Source organism: Protomyctophum bolini (genome assembly GCF_963924005.1).
Source record: "Protomyctophum bolini genome assembly, chromosome: 11".
Taxonomy (NCBI): Eukaryota; Metazoa; Chordata; class Actinopteri; order Myctophiformes; family Myctophidae; genus Protomyctophum; species Protomyctophum bolini.
In genome coordinates, this window is record NC_137872.1 from 3,402,691 (window position 1) to 3,428,568 (window position 25,878).

Consider the following 25,878-nt stretch of genomic DNA (forward strand, 5'->3'; position numbering starts at 1 on the left):
TTCTCCTTCTCCTTGTCAATGAAATCACATGGTATAGTCATGAAGGTCTGTGTCTAATCCGAGGTGGGTATCTTAGATTAGGTTATGAGATGTAGCCTGGAGCTAACGGTCGTTCCATAAATCATTTCTCGGGCTGTTTTCCCCAGCTGCCTAATAGTCTAATACAACACAACCCATATCTTATAATAGCCTACTTCTGTCTGCTAAACTATATATTATTACTTATAGTTTTTATGCCATAGTCATAGTGTATAATTAATAATATGATCTCACTGTCCGTATATTTAGTCAAATCTAAATAACCAAGTAGGCTAGTACCATACAATCATTTACAAAAAAACAGTAAAACACATTTAAAACAACAGGCATCTATTCTGTACACAAGTAGACATGGGGTAAGATTTTAGCAAAACATCTAGATATACTATTAAGGGTCAATATAGGCCTGTTCACTTTAAGCCTGTTTTCTGAACCTATGACCGTGTCGCAGTTTGTTTTTCCTGGCTGTGGGTCCCGGAGGCAGAGGGGAGCGACAGAAGGGCAGGCTCTGTCTGTCACGACATGCTCAGCTGTTCAGCCCGCAGCCCCGTGGCCAAACAACCTCCGTGATAATTCCATGGTCCTTTATTGTACTCAAAAGAATAGCAGTTTGGATCTCGTTGACGTATAATATCATTTATTATATGGTGGTCAAGTAATAACCAAGATAAGGGGTTATACGCAGCTTATTTCTAGGTTATATATATGCTTCTCAAAGGGATGCATTACAAAGGGCCCCAGATGGCACCATTTGGTAGATTATGCCTTTATAGCCCATTAACTGCATTTTTTTTAGGATGGTTCAAATACGCTCAGACTGAATCTAACTGGTTCAGCTGTAGTGTGTATCATTAATGAGGGTGGAGAGGGGGGAAAAAGCTATTTAATAAAATATTTTAATGCTCTGTATTTTTGCTGCAGTGCGTGCTGCATTCAGGAATCGTTCGAATACCTTTCTCGTCGTCATTTGGGTTATTTATTGTGTCTATCACTATCAGATGAATTGAGGATCAGGTAAACTATTTGTTTTGGCGTCTAGACTATCATGGAGCGTGGTTGTATTAACCCACAAGGGACACGGGGAGTGGAGAGATACGTGATGATTAATTCAGCATGGGTTCCACTTCCAAATGCCTCCCTGGAAATGAAAATAAAAAAGGCATATACTCCACAAGCACTTAACCTTCTACTTCATCTGAATTCACACAACTGGTGTGTTTTATCAGAACACAATAATAATATATTATTGTATATACCAGCCCAGGCAGTTGATCTATAAACATAATTGTAATATCAGATCACCGTTTTTATGCCCATGCTTTCATTTTCTCATAATAAGCACATTTCCACTGCTAGCTGTAAAACATGAAAAGGTCAATAAGGAGGTTTGGCAGCAGTAAATCACATCAAAAGCCTTCACAGATATTCTAGGTGATCTCCACCCACTCTCTGTTCTCTCCTCTCCTCTCCTCGCACACATACCCGCACGTACCAGGCCACTGCGTGCGTGCCCGTAGGGCGAAATCACTCATCATACCTTATCTCGGTCTCTACACAAGCATTCTATTGTTGTTCTACTCTACAGAAACGCTACTGCATTGCAGCAAGACAAATGCAGAACATGATGTGAATTACCTGTTAAGCCCCAAAGAAAAGGGTGTCATTACAGTGTCATATTACAGACCGATTGAAACATATATGCACACACACGCACGCACGCACACAAGTTACACAAACACACTCTTCAATAAAATATACCATCGGATACTGATACACACACACGCATGAATGCCCTCATCACCTTGATGTAATAAACATGCCTCTGGGATGATTGACGTGAACATCTTCCCACTATAGCACCCCCTTCTCTCTCACAAACACACACACACAGATACAGGCTCGCTACTCTCATGAGGTACAGTATACCGTACTGTAGCTGCCAATCAACAGCAGAGATAGTGCCTCACAGCCAGGGTTGTTGTTGTTGTAGCGCTGTAGACTGGAAGAGGCGGTTTTAAAACGAGCACACAAACACAACTTAACAATAGACAACAGTGAATGATAGTTATCATTACAGTGCTTGGTGTTTATAAACAGCCCTTATTAATGGACTCTTGTGGGTTTATTTATTGTTTGTTTATAAGGATCCCCATTAGCTTTTGCCTTGACAAAAGCTATAGTCTTCCTGGGGTCCGACACAGACAAACATTTAACAAAGGCAATACTTACAATTGTTTACAAACACTAACTCAAAATAAAACATAGTAAAATGTCCATTTGGTTACATTTGTACACTCTCAGACTAGAATACAAATGGACAAATTAACACTGAGGATTTTACCGTGTAGCCTACAAAACATCCCAGACAAATAACACAGGTTGGTGATGTGATGTAAGTGTAGGTTGAAAGCATATATAAAGTAGTCTATGTTAGGATGTTTTGCTAAATGTTTTATGATGCCTTATATAACGTAGGCCTATATATTATTTAAATATATACCCACAAACACATGGTATGTACTATATATATATATATATATATATATGACTATCATACAGTATTATATATAATAAATAACAAGAACAATTCAAATACAATACAGCAACAACTAGATTTATATTTCTGTCACCACTGCCAGTGTACTGTATGTATGAGCTTCCAGGCATGTCTGCATGTATACATACACATCCGTATATGTAATTTCAGTGTGTGACTGTGTGTACGGTATGTTTCCGTGCCTTTGTGTGTGTGTGTGTGTGTGTGTGTGTGGTCAGAGATCTGAGAGGCCACAGGGTTTCTTCAGAAACACCATGCGTGCAGCCTGGTCACTGTGATGGGAAGACATGATGCATTGCACAGCCATCTGCTTCTTCTTCTGAGGGGAAGAAATGCACAGGCACTGCGGTGAACTATGTTAAAATGAGAGAGAGAGAGAGAGTGAGAGAGGGAAGGAGAGAGCGGGAGAGAGAGTGAGAGAGGAAGGAGGGGAGCTGTGGTTGGAGCAATGAAAAGGAGAGAAAGGGGGGAGTAGGGGGTGGAGATGTGGTGTGGTGTGTGCTGTCAAGGCCACTGAAACGACCACAAGAAAAGACATTCAGTTCCCAGGAGGCCTGCACAGTGGCAGTGCACACCTCTGACATTGCCTGCATGCACTCTCCATTTTTGCCATTCTGATACCATGTCTCTTGGCATCAAGGAGGTGATTTTACATGTATAGAACAGAATAAAAACAGCATGCCACCTTCCTCACCCCCCCCCCCCCCCCCCCCCCTTCTCCTTGATAAGATATATGACCAAACTGACCGCTGTTCAACCCTGCTATATCTGTCTGATCGCTGGCACAGTATCAAATTGACTCATACAAAATGCATGGAGAGTCAGAATAAGGCAATGAAATTCCCATTTCACTGTACATGCAGGGTAAACTACCCTCAGTCAATATGTCGCCCCCCTCCAGTGCAATGCAAATCAGCCTTGAATACTGCAGAGAGAGGTGCAGCAGCTGTATATAAATATGATCTATTATTCTCTGCTATGGCCTCCTTCTGTCAGCAGCACTAGTGTAGTGAGCCTTCTTCCGTTTGCCTTTCACCCAGTTTATGTGCCCAAGATGACACATATAGGACAGTGACCCCCTCTGCTGGGGAATAAGGAGAACACATCATGCATGACCAACAGTGACCCACCGAAAGAGTTTTTCAGTAAAGTGGCACAGGTGTGTAGTATAAATGGAAGAACACGGTTGGCCTTATTTCCTTAAAAACGACCCCCTCCCCCCCCCCCCCTCTCTCTCTCTTTCTGGGTCATCTTTTAAGGAGAGACATTGTGCTGTGACAGTTTTTTTTAGGAGAGTGGTTACAGTTTTTAATCCACAGGCACACCTGTGCAGTAAGCACACCACCTGGCTGCATGCACTCAAACGCACAGACACAGATATAACGTATGCGTGCGCACACACACACACGCACGCACACACACACCAACTATACCATCTCTCCTTGGCAGTAAGTGTTTTGCTGGCGTGGCAGTAAAAGGATATCAGAGGAGCGAAGCCGTCTCAGCAGAAATCACAGAACGGGTGCAGTGAGATGGAATACATTTTCAATGCCAAACACTTCTCATCTTCAATGCAGAAGGCAGCCATTCACTGACAGAATGAGTGGAGCCTAGGCATAGATAGATGAAGTGATGTAACTGCACGGTCGTGTGCTTATATGTTCACACGTGTTGTAAGCAAAGCAAAGCAAAGTAAAGTTCTTTGTTTACCCAGGGAAGTGGACTAAGCCAAGGACTTGTTTACAGCCAGGCCCTGCTCATAGAACATTTCATGGTAGGGGTTCAATGCCTTGCTCAAGGGCACTTCAGCGGTGGTCATTTTAACGTGCCGGTCCAGGGATGCAAACTGGCGACCTTCCGGTGACAAACAACATTGATTCTAAGGGCTGTATTTTGCGTGTCTTAAGTACCAGGTCTTATTCCCTAACTTGAGTAAACTAAAGACCTGGAGGCGTGATCAATGCCATTTGGCAATTCTGAGTGGCCAAAGAGCATTGATCACGCCTCCAGGTCTTTAGTTTACTCAAGTTAGGGAATAAGACCTGTTACTTAAGACACGCAAAATACAGCCCTAAATGTTCTAATATGAGAAATAAGGTAAAATAAACATGAAATAAACATGGGGCGAGATATCCTGCTTTGGGGCGAGATATCCACTCTGTGGGGGAGAGCTATCCACGGCTTGGGGCGAGTTGGCAAAGGGGCGAGATGACCTGTTACCCTTATGGAATCATACATCATCATACATAGGCTGTGGCAGTGCTTGAAGGCAGGTGGCACTTCACGCGCACGCACATGCACACATCATGCCCAGGCAGGCATACCCACACATAGCCAGGTGCACACACACACACACACACACACACACACACACAGCAGTCTATTATAGAACAAATGGCCCTTCTGTCTTGCCATATATCATCACCAGGTGCTCCCTCGCAGCCCCCAAAAATACTGCATGAAACTGGGACAGTCCTTGACAAATGGACATAGCTTGGCTGTAACTGCGGTGGAGATTTGTTGGAGGCACACACACACGTACAGCTCTACAGGGTATGACAGAACAGTCCTGATACATAGAACGCGTCGAAACCATATCATTCTGAAGAAAAAAATAAATAATAATAATTAAGAAAAAGACCATATCAGAGGAGCGTGTTTTGAAAACAGCTGCATGCCTCTAATCTCTTGTCAAGAGACGTGGCATAACATATAGAGCCTTAAACATCCCTATACCCAGTGCCGGTTCTAGGCCTTTTGAGGCCCTAGGCAACATATTATACAGAGGCCCCCCCCCTCCTGCTTTGCCACGCCGGATAAAAATTGTAAAATTGCCATGAAAATGCTTCAATCTGGTGCACTTTGAGATCAAAATTAAGAAGCTAGGTGGGGGCCACATATGTTTATAAACAAATCCCAAATGTTTGTAAACAAATCCCAAATGTTTATAAACAAATCCCAAAATGTTTATAAACAAATCACAAATGTTTATAAACAAATCACAAATGTTTATAAACAAATCACAAATGTTTATAAACAAATCACAAATGTTTATAAACAAATACCAAAATGTTTATAAACAAATCCCAAATCCCTTGGTCCTACCCCCCCGACCATGAGACTTACTACAGGTAAACTGGTAGTGGTCCTACCCCCCCCATGAGACTTACAAATCCCAAATGTTTATAAACAAATCCCAAATGTTTGTAAACAAATCCCAAAATGTTTATAAACAAATCCCAAAATGTTTATAAACAAATCCCAAAATGTTTATAAACAAATCCCAAAATGTTTATAAACAAATCCCAAATGTTTATAAACAAATCCCAAAATGTTTATAAACAAATCACAAATGTTTATAAACAAATCACAAATGTTTATAAACAAATCCCAAATGTTTGTAAACAGATCCCAAATGTTTATAAACAAATCCCAAAATGTTTATAAACAAATCACAAATGTTTATAAACAAATCACAAATGTTTATAAACAATACCAAAATGTTTATAAACAAATCCCAAATCCCTTGGTCCTACCCCCCCGACCAACAGTGGCCCCCACCTAGCTTCTTAATTTTGATCTCAAAGTGCACCAGATTGAAGCATTTTCATGGCAAATTTACAATTTTTATCCGGCGTGGCAAAGCAGGAGGGGGGGGGCCTCTGTATAATATGTTGCCTAGGGCCTCAAAAGGCCTAGAACCGGCACTGGGGCCACATGTGGCCAGTAGCCCATGTAAGGGATACATGAAAAAAAAAATCTTCTCCCTGTGACGAGGCCCCCTCACCCCGGGAGCACATTAGCAGGCGTGAAGGCGTCAGTTGGACGCTCAAGTTTTCTTCTTCGTGGGGTTTTTAGACAGCTGGTGGATGGAAAAGAAGCTCCACCTCCGCGCGCGACGGACGCGACGGACAGCTTTCCGGAACAGCTTGCCCCAGACTCAAATGGAAGCCGCGCACAAGCGTGAAAATGAAGCGCGTCACAGCGCACTGATAGGCACTAGCCAATGGAAAAGATTCAGCCTGCAGCCCATCCACTGGGCGGGTTTTCACTTGTAGTTTTCTTCTTTCACGGAGTCAAACGCCCCCCCCCCCCCCCATGTCGAGGGATACAGGGAGACATCTGGGCAGTGGGCAGTGGGCACCTCGAAGTAACATTCTGTCCAAATTGTTAACAAAACATTGTCTGAAGAAATGTAAAGCAGTGGTTCTCATGTTTGCTTCAGATCACCCCTGTAATATTTTCATCCATGGCACCCCTGGCTGAATTACATTGTCATTTACTGTAACCCTGATCCATGATGACATTGAAAATAACTTCATACTTTATAAAATAGCCCTTATCTTCAACTTCCGCTTCGCTCGTTATCATCATCTCCATTACCATTCTCCGTGGTGGTCTAGTGGTTAGGATTCGGCGCTCTCACCGCCGCGGCCCGGGTTCGAATCCCGGTCAGGGCACACTGTTTTATGATGAATTCATGTTCTGTTCTTTAACTATTATAGAAGTGTCTATTTGTACGTCTCTAAATGTTTTGATGAATTGAACAATGTGGACCCTGTTGTAAACAAGTGTAATGCTTAATGGGGTCGTCCACTCACAGTTAACAGTCTTTGTATTGAGTTTGTGCTTGAAATGTACTGACTTGAGAGAAATGTACTGTTAAGGGCAGTACAGTCTTAAGAGTATGGACTGCCCTTTATTCTGCAAACTGTTAATAAATATTTCATATTTCAATCAATCAATCAAAAAGTCCTTCCACCGCCACTAGTGTGGCCTCAGCCGGGAGGCGAACTCGGGTTCCCCATTCCAAAGGCATGTACGTTAACCAGTCGACTAATGAGTCATGACTCGATAGCTAAGTAGCAACACAGCAGCATATAGCCTACAACAGAATGCGCCTTTCCCTGTGTGTCAACATCTTGTCACTCACGTGTCACTCTCACGCCTACTTCGCCAACCAAGAAATAGAGAACTACAGGCCTTTAAATAGGCTTCCGTGTGCGTCCCCTCTTGGGACCGCCCAACGCCCCGGAAGGCATTAAACTGAGACCAGACGCGACGTCGAACTGACGCCTTCACGTCTGTAATGTGCCTGCACTGTCAGTGGTTGAGGCCCTAGGCGACCGCCTAGTTCGCCTATGCCTAGAACTGGCCCTGCCTATACCCCATGAAACTATGACACTGCATACAGGGGTTGGGGCCACACCACCACCTCAACTAGCTAATAAATTCAACAAAACCAAAACAAACACTATGCTCTTCGGGACTAATCAAAGTATTAAAGCACAAACTAACAATCAATCATTCAATATCTCCTGTCTCGATGGTACACAACTGCATATAGTTGAACAATTCAAATATAATATCTTGGTCTCTGGCTCGACTCAAATCTATCATTTAAATGTCATATAGATAACATAGTCCAGAAAATCTACTTTCAGCACTGGTGTTCTATACCGTAACAGAAACTGTTTTACTTTTACAGTAAGAAAGAAACTAGTTCAACAACTCATACTAACAATTCTTGATTATGCGCAGATGTAGTTTATCAGACTGCCCCTAAAACAAACCTTCGTCCCTTGAATTCAGTATACAACCGTTTATGCATATTTGTGACTGGAACAATCTACCTGTCCATATTCGTTCAATAACATCTTTTCATTTGTTTAAAACTGTGAGCTACAAGAGTATTGTAGCTGTAGCCTACATGTTCAATGGAATGTCCACGCATCATACAGATGTCTTATTTGGTTTTATTTTGACATGAAACTCCTCCAGACAGTCACCAAGACACCGTGAAAACTAGAATAAGAACAAACTAAACATACATTTGTTGAGTTGTAGGAGTCCATACTCATTGTGAAATAGTAATTAGTGAGTCCACACTAACGTGTGCATTCAAAAATCAAACAAATTCCAGTTCTACATTAAGCAACATTAAACAATCCACAACAACACATCACAATAAAATCACAAAGAATATGTACCGTGTTGCGCCTTTGAACCGTGTGCAGATTGATTAATATCCTCTCTCTCTGACGTTCCCAAAACAAAACAACTTCTCTCCAGGAACTCAGTTCAACCTCTGACCTTACTGACAGGTGACGTCACCTGAGACAGTGACGTGACCCTCTAATCACGTGACTCCCTTTCAAAGGGTGCATTTTTACCTTGAGATTAACCTTTTAACATTTGTATTGTTTAATATTAAGTGGCCGTTATTAATCACATGAACCAGGTGTCTCTCATCTAATTAAGGGCACTCACTTTCTTTAAATGGTCAAATTGGTAGGTCTACTCTAACTGATAAATAATTAGATTACGCCGGTAATTTGTCATTGGTAGCCTGTGTCAGTGGCTAGAGATGTGTAGCCATCTAAATAGATCTGGTGGCTAGATTGTAGATTACAGTCAGCACCTCTAATAAACCAGAAAGAAACTAATCTGCGGTGGCGCAAGACCACACCTTTTATAAAGGCCAGCAGCAGTGCCAATTATTTTCTTTTTAATAATATAAACGTGGATGTAGCGCCATCTTCTGCGTGAACTGTGCAACTGCAGGCTGCAGCACATCTACAGTCTGATTTGTGTCAGACCTGAAGCGACTTTCAGGTCTGTCTGTCGGACTGCTACTCTGCTAGTAAGAGAGATGTTACCATGCCTACTCTTTGTTGATGTACAATCACTTTCCTTGCCAAGAAATGAATAATGGTATAATTAAGTATTTGCACTGTAAGGTAAGGTTGCAATGTAAGTTAGAACATTATACAATTGAAGTTGTTGTTTTCCATCCTTTCTTGAGCGAAAACAAGTTAACAACCCATGCATATGATGCGTTGCATTCCTGCATGCTCCTACAGAAAACCACCAGATGATCTCATGGAGGAATAGATATCTCTGTGACAGTTGATGATGATGTCATGAACATAGGTTCCAAGGGACAGACATGTTCATGCAGTTGACTTGGCAGCTCACTTGATCTGCGCCTCACATTTCAAGCTGTTCTGCTCCGAAAAACAGAGTGACTTCACAAGTTCAACATTTTCCAAATGTCCTGAATCCACCCTGGCTTTTTGTTTTGCAATCTATACAAGCAGTCAATCAAGGCCAAGAGAACAGAGATGTGGTCACCAAAGAAATATTGGGAGAGGGGGGGGGGGCGGGGAGAGAGAGAGAGAGAGAGAACGAATGCTATTGTTAAAGCAAATTAATTCTACTTACTTGAAAGAATTTGAAGCATTTAAAAGGGAGTTGTGAGCCCCCCTCTTGTTTTTAAGATTATAAAAACGTAATTTTTTCTTTAATATAAATGAAAACACACAAATATCATTACCCTTAATGAGTATTTACCGTAGTCCGGCTTAATTTGGTGTCTATTATAACATTAATGAAATTCATGAGCAATTTTATCGTTTAGTATAAAATACAGAGCGTTAAACCTGAGTTGGGGTTGAAGATGAATGATTTGTTTTTCTATGTGGTATGAGGCTGGCTTGTATTTGTGCATTGACAAGCCACAGTTACACCCTGTATCATCTTACCCAGTCATCATCGACTACATTCTACAATCACGTATACTTACAATAGTTGTCCAATTACTATGACCACAAACTACTATCAAGCCAGAGAGCAGGTCCAAGACCTCCTGACTATATCTGAACGAGAAAGTGTCATTTAATTTTAAAACTAGAAAGTGTGAAATTGATAGTCCACGGACAGCAGTGTAGCTCGGAGATACTTGATGTAAACACCAGATTATTCCTTTACGCCTGAACAAAATGTACACTTTGGAGCATGAGGTCATCTGGTACATCCTTACATAAAGTCTCTGATGATGAGTCATCGGGACATCTGGGTGGACGGACACACTCATTCCTGACAGACCAATAGCATTAGGCCTATCATACATAGTGCTTTTCCCAGATCCCCTCATAGCCTCATCATCCTCTCAGATTTCTGCCGGTGCTAATGGAAAAATACAATTAGGTCTTGAATATTATGGACCCTCTAATAACTGCACAAATGAGTCCAGTGAGACTGAAACGGCTGAAAAGGGTGATGTTGACATGGCAAAAGTATGTGTCAACAGTATTAAGGCCCCACATTTGCACAGCTCTGCTGGTGGCACCCATCCTGCTTTGAGACAAATTTGACTACATATAGGAGCTGCTTAATTCTGTGGTAGTGTCATTGTTTAAACTAGTCAACCGCTTCAGTCACTACTAAAGAGCTTTAGATAGCTTGTATATACATTTTGCAAGTTTAATTCCAGGATAAAGGTGGTGGCAGGGTTTGTGGGGGTCAGCTTCTCTCTCCTGGTTAGTGCATCTGCAAGGATTTACACATTGGAGTCCAGGGTTTCTCCAAACAAACACCCTCAATTCAGTTAGTTTGTGTAGTCTTAAATTGTCAAACCAGGAATCGAGATTAATGGACTAGATTCATTCCCCTCCAAATGTGAAGCATCGATGCACTGTATGATCCCAGCATTTACAATTACATGTCAATCATGAATATGCAAACAAAATGTTAAGCCTTAAGAGCACACGACTGCCAATTCATTGCAATGTTCTTTTTTTTTTGTAGAGATCCACAAATGGCAGTGTAATGCCTGGGATTCGAACTCGGGTCCATAGGGATATCCCTTTGGTCTAGTGGTTAAGATATGACTTCACGAATGAGATCAGGCTGAGGCTCTGAGCCTCTAGTACAGCAGCAAACTACACCAGTGTTACAAAGACTAGTTTGATTTGTCATCAGACATTTAAAGACTAAAAATGGTGCATTAGTCAAGACGATTCTGGCTAAATTAACATTGCAGCGAGAATAAAAACTGATATTTAGTAAACTAAACAAGTTAAGACTGAGGACCACGACTAAATATTCAAAAGACTAAACTTGAACACATTAACAGTTCCCATTGAAATGCATTGGTAGAAGACAAGTGCAGTGTGACCGTGCTCTTTAGCCAAAAAACAAATGCTAGATTTAAACTTGCAGTTAGTAGTATAAGACAATTGTAGCATGATGAACAAGACAGAGTCAGTAGTAATGTCGGAACACATGTGCACTTTTATTGGATTGTTTAGTCAGTGTACAGGTTGGCCCACCGGTCTGGCACCCCATGTTACCCCGTCACCTCGAGACCCCTCGCCCCACCACCCCAGGGATGGAACCTCTCCAACAAGGGGAAGGAACAGGTCACGAATGGGTTTTGCATAACAAAAAAAAAAAATTAACAGGACCAAGTTTTAAGGCTGAAAGTACAAAAAACCCAGACATAATTTACAACAAGCGATACTACAACCATGTTTTTAAGTATGCGCCAACCACTGGGTAGCCTTCACAGAGGCAAATACGTGTCTGAACAATGCAGTCAACATTTGGAATATGTGTGAACAATGCAGTTAACAAACATTTGGAATGACTCGAACAAAAAATGTACATTTTTTTAAGTCCTCACAGATGCAACTGTAGAACCTTGGGGTGTTTTTTTTTTTTTACTTAACCAAAAACATTACTGTCACCTTCACCGTTCCAGTTTTTTTTTTTTATCCTGAGTCAAGCGCCAAAAGTAACTGAAGCCATGCCAATGAGTTGGTCGTCTAGGCTCTGCGCCTGAGTGTGTATGAGAATGTGTGGTGTGTACGTGGTTTTGCGCAGAGCTGAAGTCGTTGTTTGGGCGTTTGGTCGGGGAGGGAAAAAAGGAGGAACAGTCTGTTTAGAAGCATTTGCGGTGGACGATGGAAGGGCCGGACTCATCGTATTCCTGCTTGCTGATCCACATCTGTTGGAAGGTGGACAGAGAGGCCAGGATGGAGCCTCCGATCCAGACAGAGTATTTACGCTCTGGTGGGGCAATGATCTGCAGAGGGTAGAAGAGACACAATTAATGACGGTTCTTTTATCATGCACAAAGTCAATGCCATATGCCCATACAATTCAGAGGCCATGAGATGCATTTGAGTTTTAGCTCACCTTGATCTTCATGGTAGATGGGGCCAGGGCTGTGATCTCCTTCTGCATCCTGTCAGCAATGCCTGGGTACATGGTGGTACCACCGGACAGAACAGTGTTGGCATACAGGTCTTTACGGATGTCGACGTCGCACTTCATGATGCTGTTGTAGGTGGTCTCGTGGATACCGCAGGACTCCATTCCTATGAGGGGAGAGGGCAGAGATGAGAGAGCTGATCAGTACAAGCCAAGGAACCATGATGCTTTTAAAATAGACAGCTGGGAATATATTACTGAGACTAAATGATGTTCGTCCTAGTGTCAAACTTACCGAGGAATGAAGGCTGGAAGAGGGCCTCTGGGCAACGGAACCTCTCATTGCCGATGGTGATGACCTGCCCGTCGGGCAGCTCGTAGCTCTTCTCCAGGGAGGAAGAGGAGGCGGCGGTGCCCATCTCCTGCTCGAAGTCCAGGGCGACGTAGCACAGCTTCTCCTTGATGTCACGCACGATTTCCCTCTCAGCGGTGGTGGTGAAGGAGTAACCACGCTCCGTCAGGATCTTCATGAGGTAGTCTGTGAGGTCGCGACCGGCCAGATCGAGACGGAGGATGGCGTGGGGCAGGGCATATCCCTCGTAGATGGGCACTGTGTGGGTCACACCATCACCGGAGTCCATGACGATACCGGTGGTACGACCAGAGGCATACAGGGACAGCACAGCCTGGATGGCAACGTACATGGCAGGGGTGTTGAAGGTCTCGAACATGATCTGCAAAGACAAGACAAGAACTGGTTAGCATTGTATAAAGTGTAAGATTTCTCAGGTTTGTGGACACTGCAGACACTCAGAACATGCAGCAGTGAGTCTAAGGAGGGAGCGGTTAGTGGAGATTGGTGCAAAAAAAGTCAACATTCCTTCAAGTCACACTTGTGCATGTCAATTATCCAAAGTTACTTAAAGCTCATTAAAAAAACAACAAAATGTGCTGTTCCATCAGCTGAACCATATTCATTCATTAATTATGGCCAGAAGTGCAGAAAAAGCACACAGATGAGAGAAAGACCTTTTTGTTTCCATAGAAAAGATGATAGATCATCTTATAGGAGAGAGGTCCTGGAGGAGAGGGTGAGAACAGAAGAGGGAAACCAAGTAGGAAAAATGAGGGTATGGCCTATAGTTTTGTTTCCTGTTCAGTGACAGTCTATACTTTAGGATAAAAATTGCATATTTTAAATGAGGCTTAAGTTGTGGGTGCATTATAATATACCTGGGTCATCTTCTCCCTGTTGGCTTTGGGGTTGAGGGGGGCCTCTGTGAGCAGGACAGGGTGCTCCTCGGGTGCAACTCTCAGCTCGTTGTAGAACGTGTGATGCCAGATCTTCTCCATGTCGTCCCAGTTGGTGACAATACCGTGCTCGATGGGGTACTTCAGTGTTAGGATACCCCTCTTGCTCTGGGCTTCGTCTCCAACGTAGCTGTCTTTCTGGCCCATACCCACCATCACTCCCTATAGAGTAGACAAAACAAGGTTCAGTTAGTTTAAGTGTATATATATATAGATCACGAGTCTGTTTAATTTAAAGTTTAAAAAATGGTGGTATAACACAGATTACAGGGCCTGGTCGGTACAATATTACGTGGCAGAATTCCTCACCTGATGCCTGGGGCGACCGACGATGGATGGGAAGACAGCACGTGGAGCGTCGTCTCCGGCGAATCCGGCTTTGCACATACCGGATCCGTTGTCAACAACCAGTGCGGCGATTTCATCTTCCATGGCTGAACTGTTGAAGAAAAAGGGAGTTTTAAAAAAAACGTTAATGTAATCCAAAACGCTGAAAATGAACACACTTCCCATAAAGCAGCACCACAGCGCTTCATCACATCACAGTCTCACTTCCTGTTACCCAGCAGTTGCAGTTACGCAATTCAACCACTGGGTGGCGCCAGAGCCACACATTCCTACAGCCAGACAAAGGAAGTGGCGCTGCATTCTGTTATTACCATATAAGGACATGGTTTGGTTTGAGCAGCTTTGCGGCTACCGGCGGCGTGGCGCGCGGCCAGAGCGGCAGTGTTCAGAGAAGGGAACATTCGACATTTTCAGAACCCCGACGCGACCACTCCCTCAAGTTTACCACCCACCCCCTCCACCTCTGCTAACCCCTCCCACGGTCACGAAAATCGGACCGCTTTCGAGAACATGTCGACCACTATAATCTTTTGCACAATAGTACTGCGTCACTACTGGGTCTGGGTAGAATAAACCTAACCCACTTAATTTACTGCATACAGGACCCACCCCATAGCGACAGATCTAGTGACTAATCTTACAGCAGTGTTCAAAATGCATGAATAACAGCCGGATGACTGACGATATAACGTCGTTAAGTTGTACAATATGATTAACTCAGATGTTGAGTCATCAGTTGGCCTCTATCTCAAGTCGATGCTCCATTTCCTGAAAGCCACGCCTTTATATTACTGGACAAACCACCAAGTTGTTGAGCAATTTCCACCGTCTCTCCCCCCAGTTTATGAGCCGGATATAAGAGAATTATTGCAAGACAATGCCAGGCGCAATTCATTTAGAATATATAATATAACCAACCAAACTAATCTCTTATGCCGGTGGGTCGAGTAAATCTCGAAAAGCATTTAAACAAACACATTGCAAATGCAGTCTGGATACAGGAGCAGCATTGCTTATAAATAAAAAGGAAGTTTACTTTCAAGGCACCGTCAAATAAATGCTACTCTCGATGGGCTTGCTTGGTAAATGGGGGTTGAAGGGCGGCGGTGCTAGCATGGATGTGGCTACGTGCTAGCAAGCAGCAGCAGGCTAAAGTAGGTCACACCCCGCCGCAACGCGCGCACAAAGGGAACATCCCGAACCAAAAACGGAACCTCAAGGTCCAAAAAGCACCACTAACAAGCCAGCAGAAAAGGTACACACACGGTGAAAGAATGCATGCGTTGGAAAACTACACCAATAAACTTAAATAAAGCCGGTGGTTGAGACCGGTTCACACACACACAGTGAAGCAGCTAGATTCCAAAGTCCAAAAGCACCTGTGCGCTGCTAAACTACGAACACGGTTACAAAATAGTTGATGAAAACTAAAAAAGCATGAACGCTTTAATGCTTTTAAATTAGCAAGTTGTGAGGGTTAAATCATTGCACTAGCAGAAAAATTACTAAACGTTAAGGCTATGACAAGACAAAGAGCCTCGTGCTTCCTGTCATTTTTTTTTTTACATGCATAATCTTAATTCACTAAACATTTGACAGTTTAAAACATCGCTGCGATAACACGATGACATTGTTTTAAGATGTTACTATTGTATAGAAGGCTTACCTTTGGGTGGGGGGGCTTTTCGCTTAAAAGGGAACCGGTGTTTCAGGCAAATGATATCCCGCACAAGTTGCGTGTGACGGCGCTCAGAGTGAATTCAGTAATGGTGGGCGCGTGCTTTTATATGCCGTCAGTTGCCCGGCTCGAGCCATAAAAGGTAAACTTTCGGATTCGCGCCCTCTGATTGGTTCAGCGTCATGCACCCGGGCGCGTCGCGTGCACACTGCTGCACTGACCGCTCGCGATTTGAGAGAGAGAGAGAGAGAGAGAGAGCGAGCAAGAGAGAGAGAGAGAGTAGGATAGGATTGGAGAAAATAAAAGGGATGGGGATGAATGTTATGAGGCCTAGTGAGCCTAATCCCGAGCTATGTTGTTTGCTATATAGGTTAAATTATGCACAGACTGCCTTATAATACAGTATATTTGAGAAAGTCTTCTTGTGCACATGCACAGTTATTGAGTTTTGATGTTGTTGTGACGTCACCCAAACCAAGGCTATACTAAAGTGAGAATGAAATAGTACTCAGACGCTAACCATGACAGTTACTTTCACCAACGCCCCTGTCATCATTCCAAAATGTCCACTTTGGTCCCATACATACAGACATGTACATCATGCAATGTAATGTGTGTGTGTGTGTGTGTGTGTGTGTGTGTGTGTGTGTGTGTGTGTGTGTGTGTGTGTGTGTGTGTGTGTGTGTGTCTGTGTGCAGCACAACATTATTGTTGTGCTGTCCACTTTGAATACCAGCTATAAGCTCAGTGGGAGTTTATTGTTTATTGTTTATAAGGATCCCCATTAGCTTTTGCCTTGACAAAAGCTAGTCTTCCTGGGGTCCGTCCGACACAGACAAACATTTAACATTTAACAAAGGCAATACTTACAATTGTTTACAAACAGTCATATAGAGTCATAGAGCCATTGCATTACCAAATCAAACACACATGTACTGTACACACTGGCGGAGCTAGGTCACTGCAGGCCTGGGTTCACACTTCACACCAACAGTCCCTCTGCCCACGCCTGTTGATAATATGGCCATTCCACAGCCATATACTGTAGGCCTGTTTGTGTTTTCAAGGAACTGTCTACTCTTGTCCTGTCCTGTCTTTTTAGGTATAGCCTACAGCTTCAGTTATCAACAACTGCCTATAGTAATTCAGTTGACAGCAGCATAGATAGATATCCCTTTATTGGAAGGTGGGTCTGGATTACATTGGGCCTTTTGAACATATTTTGTGATATTGGGCTAAAACTTATTTTTAAAGCACCCTTGTTGTTTGCAATAGATTTGTATTGAGCAAAGTGTGTGTGTGGGGAGCTGGGAGCAACATGCTGTACTGTGTACAGACATCATGTTTTAACTAAGCGGAACGGAAGTATACTGTTGCAGAGGCTATGAGGGTGTCTCAGGCACCGTGTCAGTTCGCTGTTCCGTCATGTACAGCTCAGCTATTGTGTCAGACTGTCAGTCTCTAGGGCGAGAGAGAGGAAGCAGGAAGCACTAAGGCTAAGGCAACTACCTGCTGACAGACAGACAGGCAGACGGACGGACAGACAGACAGACAGACAGACAGGCAATATTTGCAACCCTTATCTGGACCAGCACCTCTGTCAGCCCCCCCCCCCAGCCTCTCCTACTGCTCACAGACACACCTATGGGTCCTTTTCATTCACCTCTGCTCGCACCCCACCCCTACAACAACACACACACACACACACACACACACACACACACACACACACACACACACACACACACACACACACACTACACTAGGCTATAGTAGTAGTATGCGAGTCAGGCCAGGCCCAGGCCTTGGGCTACAGTAGAAAGGCATTAAGAATGCTAAATGTTCCACATCCCTGATTCTGATTCACGTCCTGTTATAAGCCTTCAGACCACAGACAACAGTATTATCATAAGCTGATAAAGCTCTCTCTCTCTGCTGCTGTTGCTCCAGTTCTGACTGTGTGACCCTCTCCTCTTTTTACCTCCTCTAACACTAACCTCCTCCCTTCTTCTATTTTTATTATATGCTTATGTTCTACTGTCTCCTCTACCCTGGCCCGCATGCAGGCCTCATTTTATTTCTACCCCTATCTCTCCTTGTTTTCTTTTCTTCCCATGGCTCTGGTCCGCATAGTGACTTAAGGCCTCTCTACGTATGCATACAGTGCTGTTAGTGCCAACCCTCCCACCCACCCCAGGATGGGTGTAGGGTGTCCCCGCTCGCTGCAACTAGCCCCCTCCTCATGCTAGCATGCTGTATGTTGTATACCCACTGATCCATTCCATATACTTCCTCTGCTACACTTCCTCTTGCAATCTTTCCTTTGTGTTGCCTGTCTGTCCCTCTAATTCTCTTTTCCTTCTCTTATATCTCGCTCTCTGCAGTCACAATCGCTTGAATGTAGCCTTGAATCATTTATATCATCCAGTCATAATAATACGATAATTTTCAGGCCCCCCAAAATCAGATTTTCGCTACCAAATCAGTTATTTCCGGTGAGCGCATCCGTGAGTGACACCATTGTATGACTAAGTATAAATTAGGCTTAACTGTGTTGAGTGCTCATGTGACCGCCAAACTTGTGGGAATCCCCCGCCCCCCCGCCCGACCCTTATGGATGTTCACAAAGAAAGATATATTATAGGCCTTTTATGGACACATTTTAAGTCTAGTTCTCCATTTTTTCTTTCTTTAAATGCTTATTTTTGTTGTGGCTTTCGCCTTTATTTTATATTGTTTTTATGGAGGGACAGACAGTACAGGCTGACAGGAAATGGGGAGAGAGATGGGGGGGGGGGGGGGGAAGACATGCAGTGAAGGCCGTCGGGATCGGGAGTCGAACCCGCGGCACACTGCCAGACTGGGTTACCAGCCAAGGTGCCTGGACCGCTGAGCCACGGCCCAGGCCCTTTTTTTTTCTTTCTCCCAAAAGTGATCTTCCTTTAAAATAGCATAGACACTGTCCATTAACCCATATATATATGATATTGGCTGTATAACGGCTGTGTGGTGACGAGTGAGTCTCTCTCTATACAGCTATATGGCCCGACCCGTGCCTGTTTATGGGAGGAAAGAATTCTAGCTTTGAGGAGATCAAAGGTCTGCTATTGGGTCCATGTATTCATTTACAGGATCTGGGCCTGGAATTAGGTTGTTAATGTAATGGGCACAAATCTCAAGGCACAGTTTATTATCGGTTGACGTCTGTGAGCCCAACACATGACATATCTGCCCACATATGGTGAAGGATATAAGCTTGGCCTTTCTCTTTGGTAATGTATCTGCCTGATAAAGTAGCTTTAGGGGTGAGTTACCATGTTAGTTATATGGGTCGGCTGCCTGCTGTGATGTGGTGAATAGAAGTTTGAACTGACAGACTCATGTGAAAGATTGTGTCACCGTGATGTTGACGCTGTGATGTCGTAAACGGGGATTGGCTTTGGCTCCGGGAAATGTTTAATCCAGGGCCGTAAAGGAGTGGCTCAGTATCTGTAGGTTTTGCGTGCGTGCGACCGTGCGTGCCTGCCTGCCTGCGTGCGTGCGTGCGTGCGTGCGTGCGTGCGTAGGTGTGTGCACGTGCGTGCGGTATATGTAATGCACATGTTTGTAGGCAATGAATGAGCGAGTGAGTCAGGCGATCATGCTGATACAGTTGATGTGATCCTTTCAATGTGACCTTTGTGATGTGATCCTTTCAATGTGACCTTTGTGATGTGCCAGATTAGAACTCAGATATATCGGATCTCAATAATTGCGTCCTGGGAAGATGCAACAGAAAAGATCTGCTTGATCAATCTATTCGTTTAAAACAGTAAAAAAATATAAAACTAAAACGATTCCCACACTATGATCTACTTTAGTTTGGGTAATTAGACTATAGGGCCCTATTTATTATGTTTTTACTTTGTGCTGCGGAGAAAAAGAAAGGGGGAAAATAATTGTATATTAGTACTGTAGGAAAGATCCACAGGAAAATGGAAGTTGAACTTTTAGTTGATATAGAGCGTTCCTTTCTTGGAATGAGATGAATGAAAAACAAATGAAGCAGACAAAATTGGCCTGTCAATTTCAAATGCTTTAATTACTACTGGTGTCAAGAAAAAGGTAAGCTGCTGGGCAACATTTATCTCCTAAACGTGTGTCAAACCGGAAGTACAGGGTTGTGGGATGTTCTAATAGGCTAGACGTGGTGCCCTGTACTTAGTTCCAATTAAGTTCCTTTACTTCCTGTTAGACACTTTTGGCAGATAGTTCTTATCTAGCTTTATATCTCTATCTATGAGATGGAGATCTAATTGGGAATGAGGTTACCAAAGAAGGTGTGGTTTTAAACGCTAGAACAGCATCAAATACCATTATAGTGGGTATGCGCATATAGATGAAACTGATGTAGTTGAAGATCAACATCTAAATGTAAACATTGCAACTGCCTTGTTTCTGCAGGCAGCCAAGGTCTACTGTCTTTGATTTTCATGTTACCATTTATCTGGTATCTGTTTTATAGAAGCAATAACTCACGCCAGGCCATATATATACTGTCGTTATATCACATCGGCCCGACACAAATGACAATATACCATGGCTTGGAGTGAGTTATTGTTTAATTATATGTTCTGATCAAGCAATCTAATTGGCTGAGAGCCATGTGTTATTTGCCATAAAGACTAGGAGTTGCTTAGCAACATCTAAACATAGCATTTAATCAAATCTTGAATCTCAGTGTTTAAATTAAATCAGATATGTATTAATAAGCAATAGAATACTTGACGTATTATGTTGAATTACATGACAATGTGACAATTGTTAATACAATCTCTGACTGTGTTAGACGTTTTAATTTGGAGTTTTTTATATCCATTCATTACAGCCTAATTAGAACATCCAAGATTTCAACATTCGCTATAGTTGCACCAGCCCGTTTCAGGAACATATTAGGCATAATTTACAAATTAGGACATTGGGGAAATGTGTGACAGGAAGATGACAGGAGCTCTGCTTCTGTTTCATTTTGTCTGGATCTACCCCCACTGATAGCTGATCCAGTCCACACCTCACTGAGATACAAACTCTGCTCTGAGCCAGAGAACTATCCGGAGAACTCGGCAGTTTACCAACTCGCCGCAATTTAGTGCATTTTAGTTTTACTTCACCTTCATTTAAATTGAGAGAGAGAGAGAGAGAGAGAGAGATAGAGAGAGAGAGAGAGAGAGAGAGAGAGAGAGAGAGAGAGGATAGTTGTTTCGAGTTAACACTAGAGAAAGAAGGAATGCTAAAAGTTTAAACACCAAAGTACCGAAACAATGTAATTCATTAGTAAACAATTCCTGAAATGGTAGATAGCACTGACGAAGGTCTGAGGACCGAAACGTTTGCTTTTTAATTGCACCAGAGCACAGAGCACCATGATGAGCACAGCATCATAAAATAAAAGAAAATATATTTTTCTAAGTCTCAGTCTAGAAGTTTTACTTCTTTTTCTATACGGTGAGCGACTCTTTTCCTGTCAAAGTTTCCCTTCTGAAATGGTAAAGTTTCCCTTATGAAATGGTAGATACTCACCTTTTTATCATCATCTAGCTGACCATTTAATTGCACAAAGTAATTTGATCACTTTGGAAATTAACTATAACATCTGTGAGGTTGACATAAACTACACTGATGAAGACAGCATGTTAGCATAACGATGAATACATTGATGAAGAATGCCTTTCATGAATCTATACAGACATGCAATGAACTGACCTCTCACCTTGGTTTGTTTGTTCCGTATAACAGCGTGTTTGTGTACACTAGTTCACATCTGAAGGTCTACAGTGTGAGTGTGTGTACTTACAGTATGTGTGAGTTTGAAATGTGTGTATCATGGCCGGGCAGCCTCTACTCTAAGTGAGAGGTCTCTCTGGCTAAGTAACGCGTTGTCAACGCTTCTCTCTGGGAATGTCTGTCAGCCGAGTGCTCGGAATACCGGGCCAAGGAAAGTCTGGTCTCCTGTATCATAACAGTGTGTTTACACTCAGGCCGACAGACAGCGTAGTGCAGTGCAGTCCCAGTATAAGCCAGGGCCTTATTATTGCTGCCAAGGTCCCCACTAACTGCAATAAAACAACCACCTAATGAATTATCTAATGACTTTTCCCATGACATGTATTTATACACAGACACTTTGGATGTTGTGTTTATTGGCCATAACCATTAATAGTGGTCGCCTAAACAGACTACTTGTCAAGCTAAAGGTGGAAACAAGTGGAAGCGTACGGGAGGAGTTCATTCAGGATCTTTGATAAATATCTGGTTGAGTTGTAAACTAACCTTTTCTCATGTAGGCTACTGAAGTTGTGGATATTCTAATATTAAAAAGTGTCACGGTGCGACTCAGAAGTAGGACCCATAATGCAGATCAGACTGGTCAAAGGCAGAAGGTCAAATGCAGAGGGATTTATTCACCCAAAACTCAGGATAACATAGAATACACATAAGACTGGAAACACTACTTGCATAACAACATCTATAATCAAGCAGGGAACATAAGGAACTGAGGGTTTAAGTAGACACAGGATCACAATACACAGGTGAATACAGCTAGGAGACTAACAGGACACAGGTGGAGAAAACTAGTAATCACAAGGAGGTAAGACAAGACAGGCATGAACACAACTAGGGAAAACAGGAAACACTAGGACATCACTAAACAGTAAAGGTGTGCAACAGACTGATATCGTGACAAAAAGTGGCTTAAGCAAGAAGGCCTTTTTTTAGCCTGACTGCAGGGCCCAGATGGTGTCATCATTATATCTCTGACCAGTTCAACTGTTTTTGTTGTCAGCCTTTCGGTGCTTGTCATTGTCACTGGTCTTTGGTTCTTCTACGCTGTCATTGTTTTCTGTGGAGGCACAAATAGTTCTGGGTTCAGTTATATCAATATTTATTTTACAATACAGAGATATTTAGAATATCAGTTTGATCCGGTCATTCCCTGCTTCCTCTCTCTCTCTATCTCATGGTTGCTATCAAAATAATCTTAAAAGAAAAATAATACAATAGAGAGAGGTTTTTAAAAATATAAAACAGCATTTTGATAATCCACTGTTTTCCATATTATAGTTGCTGTTTTTTCTTCTCTGCAGATTACAGATCTCCACAGACTCATACCATAGCTCTGTGAACCACTGAAACAAAAGCACAATGTTAACATTGGGCATAAAATGAAACACCTTTTTGGGATTATAATAAATTCAAAGTGGCATTAAGTCCAGTGCAGTTAGCATTTAGACTACCTTACAGCGATGTGTTGTTAATGTTGGGCCACAAGGCCAGCTCTCTTAACACATTTTGAACCCGTTTTGGTGTTAGCATTACGTTATGCTTTAGCTATTGAAAAATAGCAGATCTACAAGCTCATAGCGCGCCACCGAGTGGCGCGCTACGAGCTTGTAGGTCTGCTATTTTTGAAAAATCAAATTTTTAGAATCTGATCTGAGGTCAGAATGGGTTAATGTTATTAAGTCACTGAAGGGGCAGGTGACTCAGGGACATAAAACCCTGAGGTCATGAAGGCTACACCAAAACCATGTGATAAGTCAAACAGTAACCCAGTGCCCACTGCGTGTGTGTGTGTGTGTGTGTGTGTGTGTGTGTGTGTGTGTGTGTGTGTGTGTGTGTGTGTGTGTGTGTGTGTGTGTGTGTGTGTGTGCGCGTGCGTCTGTGTGCGTGTTATGTGAACTGCTGATCATAAATAAATGCTATCTATGACGATACTGTGTGAGAGAGAGAGACAGAGAGAGAGAGAGAGAGAGAGAGAGACAGATAGTTCTTCACTTTTATTTGGATTTTATATTATCTCTTGTTGTTTTTCTTTCCTATAATCTCTTGTACAGTCACTGACTGGAGTACAGTATGCTTAGTAGCTTACCACACATTTCATGACGAATATGCATTTTGTGACGAATATGCATTTTGTGACGATTACGAATACCACCTTGAATGATTCAAAGGTCAGCAATCACAAAAATAACTGCTCTTGCCTCTTTGGTGTGTGTGTGTGTGTGTGTGTGTGTGTGTGTGTGTGCGTGTGTGTGTGTGTGTGTGTGTGTGTGTGTGTGTGTGTGTGACGTGTGTGTGTGTGCGTGCGTGCGTGCGTGCGTGCGTGCGTGCGTGCGTGCGTGCGTGCGTGCGTGTGTGTGCGTGCGTCTGTGGCCAGGCCACCACAGTAAGTGACAGTTGACCTCTCAGTTGACCTTTCACTATAGCTAGCAGCATCTTCTGTTTTTCTCTCTCACCCATGATCCAACACATTATACACATCTCAATACGGACAAGCATATAATCATAGATCTACCGTACATGTGTGCATACTGTATATGCACCTATACTGTATATATCAATACGCATCAACATGTACAGTATGTGTGCTGCCCGCCCGTCTCTCTCTCTCTTTATGTGTGCCTGTCTGTCTCTCTCTTTGTGTGTTTGCGTGCGTGCGTTCATGTGCGTGCGCGCGTGTGTGTGTGTGCGTGTGCGTGTGTGTATGCGTGTGTGCGTGCGTGTGCGTGCGTGTGCGTGTATGTGTGTGTGTACCGTATGTGACACACAGAGACACAGACCTCTTTCGGGGAACTGAGAGTGTTGCCACAGCACTTTGGTCTCTCCCCGTTGACACCAATCAAGATATTTCTCTCTTCAAATAAGGCCAGATGACCAAAACGAGGAAGTACCCGCCTCCTCCTACAGTGGAAACGCACGCCGCCACGAGGCCACGCCCACATCAGCTGCTAAAGCCCCGCCTCCATGTCCTTCCTGTTCCTCAAACCGGTCCCCCCGATTTGCTCTCTTTATACCCAAGATGGCAGTGACAGACAATCACTTCCTTCTTACACAGTACTGCTACACACACTCCCAGAGTTAAATGAACACAGAGTATGGGCTCCATTTTCATCACCGCTAAAAACCCCTTATCCCTAAATTTCGTGAGCTTGTAGACTGGCCATTTTAACTATTCAAAAATGTTTAGCTAAATAGTAAAAAAAAGGCGAAGAAGTTTAGTAGTATACCTACTTTTGTATTTACTGTAGGGTATGTATCTATAGTCTCTCCCCAAGGCTATACCATTTGAGCTGAAAAGAGGTATCTTTGACTGTGATTATTTTATGCATTCATTTTGGTGGTTGTTCTTGCATGTGCCTTTTTTTAAATATCAAGGACCATATCTATTTATTGGCATTTGAGCCACGCGCCACCATGTGATGAGATTTAGCCTCTCAGTCCTAAAACGTAAAATACTTTGTTGTAGATAAGATAACAGGCAAACGTTAATCAAAATAACAATTATTCTATGTTCTGCTCTAATTGTGGAGACTTCTTGTAATGCAGATATGTTCAACAATAATGTAACTCTTGGGAGCATAAAATGGAACCGTATTTGGTTTCATTTCATGCTCTCAAGAGTGAAATCGTTCTCTAGATCTAATAAGAGGCCATTTGGTTAGCAACTCTCCATCATGTAGCTGCATGGGGACCACCTGGAACCCCCTCAAGGACCACTGGTGGTCCCCGGACCACTGGTTGAGAACCACTGGTTTAGTTCTTAGATGAGGACTGTCACACTTTGTCCTAGTGTGAAGGTATAGTGCGGGCCCAAAAATGTCACTGAACCAGCTCAAAAATAGTGAAAAGTCTTTTGATGCACAATGGTTGTCGTCACACCACTTTACAAAGTTCTGTACCTCTAAAAAGTAGTCAGCTAAATCCCTATCCTTATCCAGAAGGGCTTAAGATGGCAGTGTCATCCGAGAATTTTATGATGTAATTGTTCGGGTTGCCACTTCTACACTCATTTGTATACAGAGTAAAAAGGACAGGTGAGCTAACGCAGCCCTGGGGTGCTCCAGTGCTCATGGTTCTGCGTTCTGACATGGTGCCATTCACACTGACCCTTTGTGTGCGTTTATTCACC

At 43.0% G+C, this 25,878-nt stretch overlaps 2 protein-coding genes across 2 annotated transcripts in view; both read right to left on the minus strand.

Moving 5' to 3' along the window:
* The window catches only part of atp5mf (ATP synthase membrane subunit f), a 382,603-nt gene that overhangs the window by 209,547 nt on the left and 147,178 nt on the right, over positions 1-25,878 (minus strand). The window lies entirely within an intron of this gene.
* Positions 11,649-16,039, minus strand: LOC308323745 (actin, cytoplasmic 1). Its single transcript, XM_080775550.1, has 6 exons — positions 15,918-16,039; positions 14,213-14,342; positions 13,826-14,065; positions 12,888-13,326; positions 12,578-12,759; positions 11,649-12,464 (listed from the first exon to the last, which is right to left on the minus strand). Exons 2-6 carry the CDS (start codon positions 14,333-14,335, stop codon positions 12,321-12,323), a joined length of 1,128 nt encoding a protein of 375 aa, XP_080631676.1. The 5' UTR covers positions 14,336-14,342; positions 15,918-16,039; the 3' UTR covers positions 11,649-12,320.